This window comes from Erigeron canadensis, chromosome 1 (genome assembly GCF_010389155.1).
Source record: "Erigeron canadensis isolate Cc75 chromosome 1, C_canadensis_v1, whole genome shotgun sequence".
Lineage (NCBI taxonomy): Eukaryota > Viridiplantae > Streptophyta > Magnoliopsida > Asterales > Asteraceae > Erigeron > Erigeron canadensis.
Window position 1 is genome coordinate 41,332,945 of NC_057761.1, and position 13,392 is coordinate 41,346,336.

Sequence of the window (13,392 nt, forward strand, 5' to 3'; positions counted from 1 at the left end):
TACTTGACCGATGTGGGATCATGTCAAATTATATACTCGTATATTTTTTGTCCAGTTGCAAATCGCCGACAATATATGCTACACACAACAGGACCCCGTATAAACTATGGAAGGCCATTTATCAAATACAGAATTCAAGTAACCCATAATCAAGTTGTTTACCAAAAGGAACTCCATTAATTCAACAGCATAGAACACATTATGAGAGATGTTGAAGGGGGCTGGTTGCTCCATTATATGCACGCTAATGGGGCAATTATTCAGGGGCAAATTTCACCATGCCAACTTTTTCACCAAATTTTTTATACACAAACACACAAAAGATAGTATATGATCAGTTGATAGTAGCCTCTTCCATGGATAGCAGTAGACAAATTAGAATGATAACCTCCAAGACTAGCTAGAGTGCATTAAAAAATATATTTATGATGCTTTTATGTAATCCTGATGTATTATTGGATATTATTCTTAACCGGGTTGATTCATTTGATCTTAAACTCCACCAAGCTAGCTAGAAACTATGAATACTAATTATTTGATGTTTTGTCATATACTCATGATATTCCTAGTTCTATTCTGTAGGAACATATTTGGCCTTAGTTAGAAGTTGGAGTATATTGGCATTTTAGGCAGTGGGCCAAAAGCAATTGACAATGGGATCTACTTTGTGCTGGATAACGAATTAAGGCGAATATGGAAGGTCCTCGGTCCCCTGCTTATACAGATGATGGATTGGCTTTGAAACTTGTAGATATTCTACATTAATAATATTCTCTTTTAATTTGCATTCTATCTGATCATGCAAATACCAACTAGTACTCCTATTTAAAGGCCAGAGGAAATGATCAGTTCATCACAAATATTTTTGCCTACATTCTTGTAGCTAGCTTAAAGAAGTGTGAGAAAAATGGGTGTAACTGGAAAAATGATCATCCAAGCAGATACCAAATGCAACGGAGATGTTGTTTACGAACTCTTAAGGTACAGGCCAAATGACTTGTCGATTGTAGCCCCTGATCACGTTCAAGGTTGCAATTTACATGAAGGCCAATGGGGTGCCATTGGATCCATCACCACCTATACCTATCTCATTGGTACTATTAATTTATTTTGACTACTGGATCCATATATCTATCTTAAATAGAAGAATATATGAAATTAATTTATATATGATCTTGAGTTTATTTATTTTCCATCCTTCTTATAATTAATAATATATAGGTGGGAAGCCACAAGCTTCGAAAGTAGTTATTGAAGCCGCTGATGATAACAAAAAGTCAATAACATTCAGGGCAATTGGAGGAGAAACGATGCAGGTATACAAAAGCTTCAGATCGACTGCATATGTTAAGCAAAACGATGAAAAGAGTTTGGTGACATGGACCTTTGAGTATGAGAAGATGCGCGAAGGCATCCCTGACCCGGATGCACTTGTTGATATTACTTATAAGATTACTAATGCTATGGACTCTCTCCAGCTTCAACCCCAGTAGCAATGATATTTGACAACCATATATGAAGTGTTATATACGGTGGAAGTCTACAAGAAATATGCTACTTTATATATGATGACAATAAAAATGGTTTGCAAGTTACTTATATATGTATGGTTTCTTTTTTATTATGTTTGTTTAATGGTGATCGATGCATTTGTAATTTGTACTCAAAAGAATGCTACATTAGCAAGATTTTCATACCAAATCAGATAGCAATTAACATTCTTACAAGATTTTCAAGAGAACCCATTGATCAAAAGAAGAACAGAAGCTTTACTGATATTGAATAGTACTTGAAACTTGAAAGTGTGCTTACAATACATGAAGCCTAAGCTTTTATTCAAAAACAAAAGAAACATAATGCATTACTGACTGCTTCTGAATTAAATTACCGGAAATTGGATCATTCTTCATCCACCGCGGCCACTACAAAAACACAGCAAATGTACTCGTAACATAACGTTTGATTACCCAAAATTTGAACAAAAGAATTGAAGACATATGAAACTTAATTTTACCTTCCTGGAAAGATACAGTCACCGTGACCTGCAAAGATTAAAATGATCAGTAATCGTCGTACTGTACTACTGAGGTATAGAAAATGCACAATCTTGAAAGGATGGTAAACAGAACAAATGGTGAAATGGATGACTAACTTGGGTCAGTAGTAGTGATGGTAGCCACCCCATTGAAGTCACAGGTCCCTGCAGCCAAACTCATCTGATGATAGTATGCATCAAATGCGTAACTAGCATGAGCCACAACTGTGTCCGGCTTATGACACAGTTCACCCTCTAACAATGTTGAACAATTAACCTTCCCCGGTCCACAAGCCCAATCTAAAGCAGCCTGCAACATTTTCTTGTCAGCATTTTCTTTAGCGACACAAAAGGTCTTGCCAGTAGTGTCGTTCGCAAGCACAGACCCTGAATCAAATAATATGGCTACATTACCATTAATAATAGATACGATAATAGTAATGAGACTTGATTTTTAATACGAGTAATATATTTGGTAGATTGTTTTTATAAATAGGAATCTTTCCATTCAGGCATTTATCCCTTTTATTTATCATGTAACCCTATATGAAACATATATCAAATCCATTATTTCCGGATACAAGTTTTTCATTTTTTAATCTACCAAAAAGTTTTATAATTGTAACATCAATAGTAATTAATTACTGGATCAGAAAATTAAATGAGATGCAAACAAAAAAAATTTGAAAATTAAAAATTGCTTCAATGGTCCCAAAACTGTCCAAAAAAAAAGGAGTAATAATAATATTAGTAACATGGCCATGATTTTGCCTAGACTTGCATGTTGTAAGAATGTTGTGAAAAAAGAGTGAAATGATATATTTATGTTAGTAGAACACACCAATGAAAAGTAGACGAACTTTTTTGTTGACCTCAAAAGAGTGAGGAGTTGACCTTGGTCAGCTGAAACAGCCAAAGGAACAAGGAGAAGTGAAACAAAGAAGATATTGATGACCATTTGTGATATGATCTTGTATTCTTGAACCATATATATCTAAAATAATCTTCAAAGAACCATATATAATGGAAACTCACTCAGCCACAAGAAGTGTCTACATATGAATTATGAAGAGAAAAAGTTAAGGGGTCTATAGTCTAGTGAGATCTTTGATATACAAAATTTCAAAAAACCATTAAAGCTTTTCAGTGATGTGAGCCCAAACACTCAGGTGTGGGACTAAGAATGGTGCAAAATTACCCCCTTTCTTAGGTTTATTTACTTTATTAGGCTCGTCTCAACTGTCTCGTCGATTTTTCAATGTTTCTCATAGCATAAGCAACGTTATTGATAGCGGCTCTAGAGATACAAACTTGGGACAAGCTATGAAAGATTATTCGTATCGTGTCCGAGGAAAATCAAAGAATGGTAAAAATTTGTAATCCTCGATAAATTGCAGTCATGACAGATTACCCATAAGTTGTTCCCAAACATGTCTAAGCCTCATTTTATTATTATATAATAATGTAATTATCTTTATTAATCATGTTGTTCCTTATATAAAATATGTATAATGTCGTATCCGAGTAATAAAAGACAGAACGGCGCCAAAGTGATAAAGTATTGTTTGCAGGGCTCATCAATTTGTGTTCGTTATTATTTCGCTAATGTACAAAAATAACGAGTAACTAATGAGATCAATAGCCTTGTATTCTTAAAGTTCAAACTAGTAAAATTAAGTATTACAACTCTTGAATGCTACTCTTGACCAAGCAATTGGAGGAATGACCTTTAAATTTACACATATTGTGACCATGTACCTCCTTATTTAGACCATTTGATCCCACCTCCATTTAATTGAATTTTTTTAACACACTAATAACTACCGTCTATACAAACCAAATGGGTTGTAGACTATATATTGTGGCAGCCACATATTATGGCAGTCGACCACAGACATAATCAGAAACCATCATTAAAATCCAAACTTGGAGATTATTTTCCATGCTTCACTTTCTTTATACTCCCCCAATCTCATATTAAATGTCCAAGTTTGATTTTTTTATTCTTTTTCTTTTAACTTTGACCGTAAATATTTTTGTTTGTGTTATATAAAACTTGATATATAAATTGACTGAGTTTTGAATGCATTTTTCATTAATATAACTTTCATCAACTAATATATAACACAAATAAAAATATTTACGGTCAAAGTCGAAAAAAAAGACTTAACCAGTCAAAATAGGACGGGGTATATTAATATCTTTTTGGTACTACTTGAAGTATTAGGAAGAGATTTCTGTTCTACTCGTATATATCTGCTCCCAGATAAAAGGCTGCATTATTATAAAACCCAAAGCCCACATATCTCTTCGATCAAGTCCATAATTGAAGCCCAACTAAGAGAAATCCAACGCCCAATCCCAAATCTAACAAAAAGATTAGCGAATCCTAATTACAACGAAGCTTCAAACATATATCGATATAGATCTATAACTGAAGCCCACCAAAGGTTCAATGAGGATGTACTTCAATTACCCAAGAAAGACCATTCAAATTAGAAGTTTCAATCTCTTAGAATCCAGCAAACAATTAAAACAGATTTTGGATAAAGATGAAGCAGGAGATTTTGGCTCCTCAAAACAGCCACAAAGCTATATAAAGTTGTAGATATATTGAATATATATATATATATATATATTACAACATGTCTATTTGGTTTATATTTCATAAAAAGTGTAAAATATGTTTCATCAACTCTAAATACAACTCTGTTTGGCTTTTACCCGATCATCAATAGGCTATTAAACTAGTTTATATATATGGAAAGACTTATAAATAATCATTTTGTACAAATTAATCACGTAAGATATTGGTTTACAAATATAACTTTCATCAATTAGATCATGTTCATATTCTTTCTAACTTTTTTCTTTTTACTTTCTTTGTCGATTGAACCATTTCGCATGTTATGTGTTTGTATAGATTTGGTTGTAAAAATTTTTTTAAAGCCTAACCACTACTACAAAAAGGTGACTTTAGAGATATGTTATAAACGTAGAAAACGATTGGTTATTAATAAACTGGTCTCTAAATCTGTATAGCCCGTCTTTATCCATACTATATTATAGCAAATAGAATTTTAACTTTTAATTTTCAATTTCAACAATGTATACATAATAATACATAATGTACCATACATCAATGCCTATAACTTTCTCTCTCCTCCATAAATCATTTTATTCCTCTAATTCTTTCAAAATCTTTTATCTCAAATACCGTACATCGATAAATTATAAAAATTATATGGGTGTTCTTAAAATTTCATGCTCTTTCATTAGAGATGTCATTCGATATACTTTCGACGAATTTTTAAATCTGAGGTCGGAGCCCGTACGGCTGGCTAAGATATTTGGCTATGACACTCTATGACATATCATCTCCTATGACCTATCATCATCACCATCTCACCGTCGCAACGCACAAGTACTTGTTCTCGTAATAAAATAAAGCCTAAGTTGACCCACCATAAACTAAGCATAAATACCGGTTGCCTAAATGGATCATATCCACTATAAGATCAAGCATATAGACCATTTAACAACATGAAAAACGGTTTGAAAACTTCAACAAATAAAGACTTTTTTATATCCAGTTGCTTCATTAATGGATATCACTAAGGCTATCTCCAATGAATTATGCGCTTAGGTACTCTTAAATAGCTTTTATTATTGAAATTTGTTCAAAATTAAATATTTTTTTAAGGATGTCTTTATGTAAAGACATTAGAGGTATATATTATATCTTCGTATATATTGAGTATTGTATAACTGCAACTATATGAAGAGATTTCTATCTGTTATACTATATCTGTTCCCAGATAAACGGCTACATTATTATAAAACCCAAATCCCACATATCTCTTCGATCAAGTCCATAATTGAAGCCCATATATTAAAGAGAAATCCGAAGTACCATAATTACAACAAATTAAGCTTCAAACATGTATCGAATGTGATCCATAATTGAAGCAAAAGATTCAATGAGGATGTACTTCAATTATCCATGAAAGACCAACCATTCAATATAACAAGTTTCAATCTAAAACCTCTTGGAGACCAGCGAACAATTAACATTTTGGAAAAACTCAAGACACCCACAAAGCTATATTAAGTTGTAGATATATTAAATATACATATTACAACATGTCTAAATTAGTAAATCATCAAACACTATAATACGTTTCTTCAGAACATTTTAATGACACACACTTGTACTAATTAATACTCGTAATAATCAACATTAATTAAACTAGAGCTTGCTAGAGACATGAATGTTACGAACTTTCGACGGCTTACTAGGACTAAGATCTTTCGGTAAGACTACAGTTAGAAGTCCGTTTTCAACCTGAGCTTTAATCTGATCAACTTTCACATCTTCCGGTATCTCAATTTCCCTCGAGAAACCGCTACCCCCCCTTTCCGCAACATGCCAAACAGCATCAGTCTCCTTTTGCTTGTCTTTAATTTCCTTTTCTTTATTATTAGCTAACGATCTTATCACTAATATGTTCCCTTCTTCAACTTGTACCTTTATGTCCTCCTTGCTATATCCTGTAAGCCCATCTCACTACATCATGTCAATAGATATTCTTTTAACCCCAAAATTTTCAAGGCCTCAAATTTATATATTTACCCATGTGCTATTCTTTTAATGTCCATTTAAAACAATGGTTACAAAATTCCATATAATGTATATGTACTTTATTATTTATTCGACGTTGATTGTTGTATGAAAAAATGTTCTAAAAGAGTCACTAAAGTTAGGTTTTAATTGGTCCCATAGTGTGATCTAATGATTCCATCAGAAAAAGTCAATTACATACCAGGGACATTGATCTTGATGAAGTGAGATTGTGGAGTTTCGAACCAATCCATAAGACCTTCTGTTGTTGTTGGTGATCCGGTGCGGTACATACTTCTGGGACCTATGAAGAATCGTCTGAATGGATGATCACCAAAAAATAGTGCCATTTTAATCTAGCAGTATATAGTATTTTTTTCACAATTTGATGATGATTTATGTATACTTGTTATATTAATATAGCGTTTTCATCTTTATGGATAGGGGTGGAATTCTCTGGAATGTATCTCTAGAAGGTGCTTTCTTTGTTTGTTATATCACCAAATTAAATTGTTCTAGATTTTATACAACAAGAAAAAGAGAAAAAAAGAAAAAGAGTATATAAATTTTATATTACTATGACTTCATAATTTTATACACTATTTTTAAAACTCATACGATATATAAATTTTATAACGACAATATCGATCGAGAGTAATCTTTTGTTTTTATACCACCATTTTCATAACTTTTTCTACAAGGTGTTACAATGTAAAAATACAGCTTTACAAGAGGCATTTTCAGAGTATAAAATCTGCTTTTACTGTCAGTAACAAAAGTTGGACGGTAGTGATAATATACACGTTTAAAGCGTTTCGTTGAAATATTTTTTTAACTTTTGGACCCGTACGAAACTGTCCTGTTTCGAAGCGAGCGTGTCGTATCTTAACAACTGAGGAGTTAATTGATATCGGGGTAGAGCAGTTATACATATAATGCTTAAGGTTAATTAAGCAAGGGTATTTTCAGGGGCAATTATAGATACTCCTAACACTTGACGGTTCGTAATTTTTTTCTTTGCTGTCCATAAATAAAAAAGGACTATTTTCACAATGGTGAAGTGATAAATCTATAACGGTACTAGTAATCATCTACAACAAATTATAAATGTACATGTTTTAGTGTACAATTTACAACTGTGTAAAGCATAAATTGTTGTGAATAACTAATATTTATATTATTCCCCTTTCACAATACTTTTAATTTCCCCTTTACCGAGGATAATGATATTAGTACCACATATTTTGATATATCTATCACATTTAGCTTAACCCACTTGTACAGTCTATTGTAACACTTGTATAGTGTGATAAATTAATCAAAATCTATGATACAATTATCATCTCCTTTCTTTTATGAGGGTTCACTGGAGGATCTATGTGGTGGTCATGACAACCCCACAATTTTTATAAAATTCTATATTTCTAGTATTATTTATAAGTATTTATTCAGTTTTAAAATAATTGACAACCCTAGACTAGTGTAATTAAATTTTGTATTTAATTTTACACTTGTTAAATTCTGTCTCCGCGAGGGTTATCATTTAGGTATGGACAAAGTATGTCTGCCCTCGTTATTCAATGATTTAGATATGGCAGCCTAACAAAGCATTTTAGCCCAAGATCGATTTGGTTCATTTCTTTGATCACCGTCAAGATTTATATCAGGAAAGATTCGAACGTGAAACTTCATTTGAGAAAACAGGACTTCTAGACATCAAACCCGACCGTGCCTGTCTTCAAGATTGCAATCCACAAAGATGGCCCGTGGCTATTTGCTTAGTTGGACCCCATTCAATTCTGAATGCTTGAACTAGTTTGAGTGAAATTCAATTTTGAATCCGAAAATAATACTGTAATTGCAGAAGACATTTATTGAGTGTACCAAAAGAAACAACAAAAGGTGACATGAATGGAAAAACATCGACTATTGGAGTCATAGTATCACATTAATTATGTTACTATTTACAAAAATAATAGTCCTTACTATGTACTTCTGATGGATCTTATAAGTGTTTAAAGACTTGAAATTGTTTATCAACAAAAATTTCACAGTATGATTATGTATGTAGTGTTTCTTAGAATGTTTTGTAAGTTGGATTTTGGTATCTTGCCATGGATGATTTGTATTTTGACACATTGGAGTGAATTGGTCCATCTGAGTATACTACAAATCTACTTGCATTGAGTAATTGGGCTGGTTAAAAGAATGCAACTACACTAGCAAGAATTGCATACCAAATCAAATTGCAACATTCTTACAAGAATGCTACAGTACTCCATAGTAACCCAACAATGAGTCTTGACAAAGAAACCGTAGCAAATAGCGATAAGCTTCCTGATGCAGTCGAGTTTGTAGATGGAACCAGCGTCGATGTGCCATTTGTGACTGTGCCATTACTCCCCCCTCTACATTAACACAAAAAAATGTACTCTTAACATGATGTTTGATTACCCAAAATATGAACAAAAGAAAAAAGATGAAACTTTTACCTTCCTGGAAAGATACAGTCACCATTACCTGCAAAGATTAAATATGATCAGTAGTCGACGTACTTGGTATAGAAAATGCACAATCTTGCAAGCGTAAACAGAATGAATGGATGACTAACTTGGGTCAGTAGTAGTGACAACAGCCACCCCATTGAAGTCACATGTCCCTTCAGCCATATTCATCTGATGATAATATGCATCAAATGCATAACTAGCATGAGCCACAACTGTATCCGGCTCATAACACGGTTCACCCTGCAACATCATTGAACAATTGACCTTTCCCGGTCCACAAGCCCAATCTAAAGCAGCCTGCACCATTTTCTTGTCAGCGTTTTCTTTAACGACACAAAAGGTCTTGTCAGTAGTATCGTTTGCAAGCACGGACCCTGAATCTATCAAATGCAGGACGTAAACTGGTCTTCCGTCTGTGTTAAAAAGCCCCCAGTTCTTCTCTGATTCCCTCCCCTGCCTCAAATCTTCATTATAAAGCTCGTAAATGAAAGTACTTGTTGCTACACCAGGGTGCTTTGGAGTCCCGGTGTTATTTAAAATATGTTTGATCAAATTACTATTGTAAGTGTTTGCGTTATCAAGGGTAGCGTCGGGTTCGGAAGAATCTCCTTTAGAAGGCCAACCCGATTCTGTGACAACGATCGGGATGTTGGTGTAGTTTAAATACAACATAGCAAAGTAAGCCGCGTCCACAACTGCGTCAAAAACGTTAGTGTAATGCAAAAGGGTGTTAGTGTCGATGGCTTCTTCATCCGGTGGCAGAGGACGAAAAAGAGCATAGTCTAACGGAATAGCACCGTTGGATTGCCTGTAATCATAGTACGGGTATACGTTAAGCATAAGATATGATCCCGATGACTGGAGAAAATCCAGCAGTGAGATCATAACTGGCTCCCACGTCCGGTTAAAGAAGGCTTGAGACGGAGGAAAGGAATCTAGGATGATCGCGGAAGAGTGAGGGGTCGAGACTTTGATTTGGGAATCGAGTTTCATAGAGATGAGGGCAGAGTGGATGTATTTTAAGGCGGATACTAAAACGGTTGCTGCATTCGGGGTGGTAGTAAGGACTTCATTGCCAACAGAAATGGCGGTAATGTTGGTAGTGGAGACGTAGGGGATGATATTGCGAGATACCCAGTTGGATGCGGTGGCGTTGGATTGGGCTATGGCTAGAACTTGTTGGTTTGGGATGGTGACAGTGACGTGGATTCCGGTGCCAGAAAGGGCAACGAGCATGGCAGGATTGGCGTCATAGAGGCGGATGTGGCGGATGTTTTGAGATTTGAGGAGGACTACGGTTTGAGTTGGGTTAGGCATGTCGGAAAGGGCCGTGCCGATGTTCACTCCGATGAAAGCATCTGCAACCAAATAAATTGAAAGTACGGTTACCACAAATTAACCTTCACATTGTGAAGATTGGAATGTAATATTTCACAAAACTTGAGTCTTGGATGCAATTAGTTACAGTTTTGCATACTCTCAATGACAATTATATACACACAATCACATATATTTCTTTGTACGTTAGGTTAAAGACCTTTTAATTTAAGTCAAGTCATATATAAAAAGATTAATAGTGTGATTTAAAATATTGATTTCATCTATATGACATGTTTCTTCTAGCTACTTGTAGTCTTGTATCCATATTTAATCAGGTTTAATCATAACACATACCTAGAATCCATATTATCATTTTTTTTCCCCACCAAAAACACAGATATAATGCCAACAAAAAAAACGTTTAATGGTCCAATATTATCACAAAATGTTGTTAAATGATCCAAAACAAGAATATGAAAGGGAATCACTTCACAATAAACCAAATAGTTTAGACAAATACCATTGTGATGGTGTACACAACACACCCTAACAAACTTCAAAGTTGTCTCTTTCTTATAAAAATAACAGATTTGCCTTTAAAAGAAACTCCTAAAGTAGCAATGTTATAAATGCGAATTAACTCGACTGTCGATTGAACTAATAACTGGTCAGGTTATCCGGTCCATCCATTTGGGTATGATTATGAAAGAAAAAAGTAAAAAAGGTATAAACCTTTTTACTCGATGAGAAGTGTGAAAAGGGCTTTTTACTCTTTTTTCCTTTTTTAAGATCCAAGAGAAACACTTTTCACAAATGTGTACAACTTTATTTCTTTACACGGATTTAACATATAACAAAAATTTTATATATTCATGCACATACTGTACAATTACATTTTGTTGTGGAAAATGGTAAAAATGAATTAATAAGTTTACTATTAGATAAAATGTGTTTAAAGAATCAAAGTAGTCAAAATATATTGTCACATTCGAAAATGATACTAGTAACACAACATTATACCTTGCTTTTCAATTGTCAATGAATAAATAGTGTAAAAAAACATTAAAAAAAATTAATGTACTAAGAGTCTAAGAGTACTTTTGCGAGTCGATACTCATCGACTAATGTAGAAAGTAAAAATTATATTTTCTTCTGTCCCGAAACAAATATCATAACTTGTCCCAAAATACTTTAAATGCCTAGTTCTAAAACTAAGATATAAACTTTACTAAATAAAGAATACTCGTATTTTGGACGAAAGTAATAGTTGTTTTCTAATAAAAAAAAAAAATATGAAAAGCTCAATTATGCACTACCCATAAAAGAAAAATAAAATATGTACAGTACGTATATATATGCCAAAAGAGTGAAAGAGTTGACCTTGGTCAGCTGAAACAGCCAAAGAAACAAGTAGGATTAGGATGAAGAAGATATTGATGACCATTTGTAATCTTGATCAAATCTTCAAAGAACCATATAAAGTGGAAACTCACTCAGCCACAAGAGAATCTATATATTATGGATTCTGATATGGATAACCATAATCTAAACTTTCAAAGCATCATTAATTACCTCAAGAACCTCTAAAGAGATGAAAGAAAGGGGGCTTTTTTTCTTGACTCTAGTCTGGTGTGAACTTGGTATACAAAACTTTAAAGCTTCAGTGATGTGAGCTTAACCTCAGGTCGCCAAAATTCATTCAGAGAGAAAGGGAACTTTTAGACAAAGATTAAATTGCTTTTTTGATGTAACAAGAGCCAGCAGACAGTGAGGTGTTATGGGACAGTGGGACTATATAAGAATGTTGTTGTGGGGGCTTGCAAATTGGCAAATACTACTAGAAAAACCCTTCCCTTTACTTTATATTCTTCAATTAGTCCCTGTTTGGGTTACCGCATGTCTCAAAACACATCATCCATGGGTCAACGATTGAATCTTCTTGCCTAATCAAGGATATCTTTGTAACCAATTCTTAATATTTTGTTTTCTCTAATCATCACCAAAATGTCTATATAATATGATTAACAAATGAAATCTTATGTATAACCAGGGGAGGGCTGGACGGAGGCAAATAAAAAAAATTTATATATATTGTATATGTATAAGCATAATGTGTTATATAAATAGATATATACGAGTATTTGATTCTGACAAAATTATAAATACTATGATTTTATTACTCTTATAAAGTCTCATTTGTCAACAAAAAAGAAAAAACTGCACATATGCTTGAATCAGGAATGGCAATGGGTCGGGTTCGGGGCGAGTAGTACTAAACCCAAACCCGATAAGGAATATACGACCCGAACCCGACTCGATACCCATCGGGGACCTTATCGGGGACCCCATCGGGAATAAAATCATGCTCGAAACCCGACCCGATAAGGATATTTATTTTTCAAAAGTATTTACTAACTTATATGATTTGAGAAAAGTACTACTTATTCTTCATGTTTTGAGAAATGACTGTGCACGTTATTGAATATAGATACAAATTTTGTTGATATTAGTGTGGAATATAGATTCAAAACTAATTACTTATAAATATATAGATATATGTATTGATATCGGGTCGGGTCGGGGTAGACATGCCCCAGTCCCTGCCCCGAACGGGTTCGGGTATTGGGTTTCCCCGTCGGGTCGGAGTTTTTTTGCCATCCCTAACTTGAATTCTGTAAGAGATATGGACATATTTTTTCTGACTCGACCTGAATACTCGAATTCTCAAGGTCACCACTGTCTATAACTAAACATGTTAACATATCACGTCTAACTATGGTGGTTCATCTCTTTATTAAACAAATGAGTAACTCAATGATGTGATATTTTTGGGATTAATCACGGGAAGACCAACGTACTTTCCCATTTGTACACGGTTGCCCATTATACTTTTTTATTGATGAGGTTTA

General features: G+C 33.9%; 4 protein-coding genes across 6 annotated transcripts; 1 reads left to right on the plus strand and 3 right to left on the minus strand.

Moving 5' to 3' along the window:
* Positions 1–835: 835 nt before the first annotated feature.
* On the plus strand, positions 836–1,701 carry LOC122609163 (kirola-like). The gene is made up of 2 exons (XM_043782223.1): positions 836–1,094; positions 1,222–1,701. The coding sequence occupies exons 1-2, from the start codon at positions 908–910 to the stop codon at positions 1,491–1,493; spliced, it is 459 nt and encodes a 152-aa protein (XP_043638158.1). The 5' UTR covers positions 836–907; the 3' UTR covers positions 1,494–1,701.
* A 44-nt stretch (positions 1,702–1,745) lies between these two features.
* On the minus strand, positions 1,746–3,142 carry LOC122609170 (glucan endo-1,3-beta-glucosidase 3-like). 2 transcript variants are annotated; one of them, XM_043782236.1, is made up of 4 exons: positions 2,877–3,142; positions 2,153–2,345; positions 2,015–2,042; positions 1,746–1,922 (listed from the first exon to the last, which is right to left on the minus strand). In XM_043782236.1, the coding sequence occupies exons 1-4, from the start codon at positions 3,021–3,023 to the stop codon at positions 1,907–1,909; spliced, it is 384 nt and encodes a 127-aa protein (XP_043638171.1). In that variant the 5' UTR covers positions 3,024–3,142; the 3' UTR covers positions 1,746–1,906. The 2 variants fall into 2 exon arrangements, with proteins under 2 accessions (XP_043638171.1, XP_043638164.1); XM_043782229.1 differs by having other exon boundaries at positions 2,153–2,422; positions 2,930–3,137.
* A 2,996-nt stretch (positions 3,143–6,138) lies between these two features.
* LOC122585230 (15.7 kDa heat shock protein, peroxisomal) lies at positions 6,139–7,126 on the minus strand. The gene is made up of 2 exons (XM_043757351.1): positions 6,859–7,126; positions 6,139–6,586 (listed from the first exon to the last, which is right to left on the minus strand). The coding sequence occupies exons 1-2, from the start codon at positions 7,004–7,006 to the stop codon at positions 6,285–6,287; spliced, it is 450 nt and encodes a 149-aa protein (XP_043613286.1). The 5' UTR covers positions 7,007–7,126; the 3' UTR covers positions 6,139–6,284.
* A 1,694-nt stretch (positions 7,127–8,820) lies between these two features.
* Positions 8,821–12,257, minus strand: LOC122581578 (glucan endo-1,3-beta-glucosidase 3-like). Of its 2 annotated transcripts, XM_043753824.1 has the most exons (5): positions 12,056–12,257; positions 11,864–11,945; positions 9,268–10,521; positions 9,149–9,176; positions 8,821–9,064 (listed from the first exon to the last, which is right to left on the minus strand). In XM_043753824.1, exons 2-5 carry the CDS (start codon positions 11,925–11,927, stop codon positions 8,914–8,916), a joined length of 1,497 nt encoding a protein of 498 aa, XP_043609759.1. In that variant the 5' UTR covers positions 11,928–11,945; positions 12,056–12,257; the 3' UTR covers positions 8,821–8,913. The 2 variants fall into 2 exon arrangements, with proteins under 2 accessions (XP_043609759.1, XP_043609751.1); XM_043753816.1 differs by having other exon boundaries at positions 11,864–12,257.
* Positions 12,258–13,392: the final 1,135 nt, after the last annotated feature.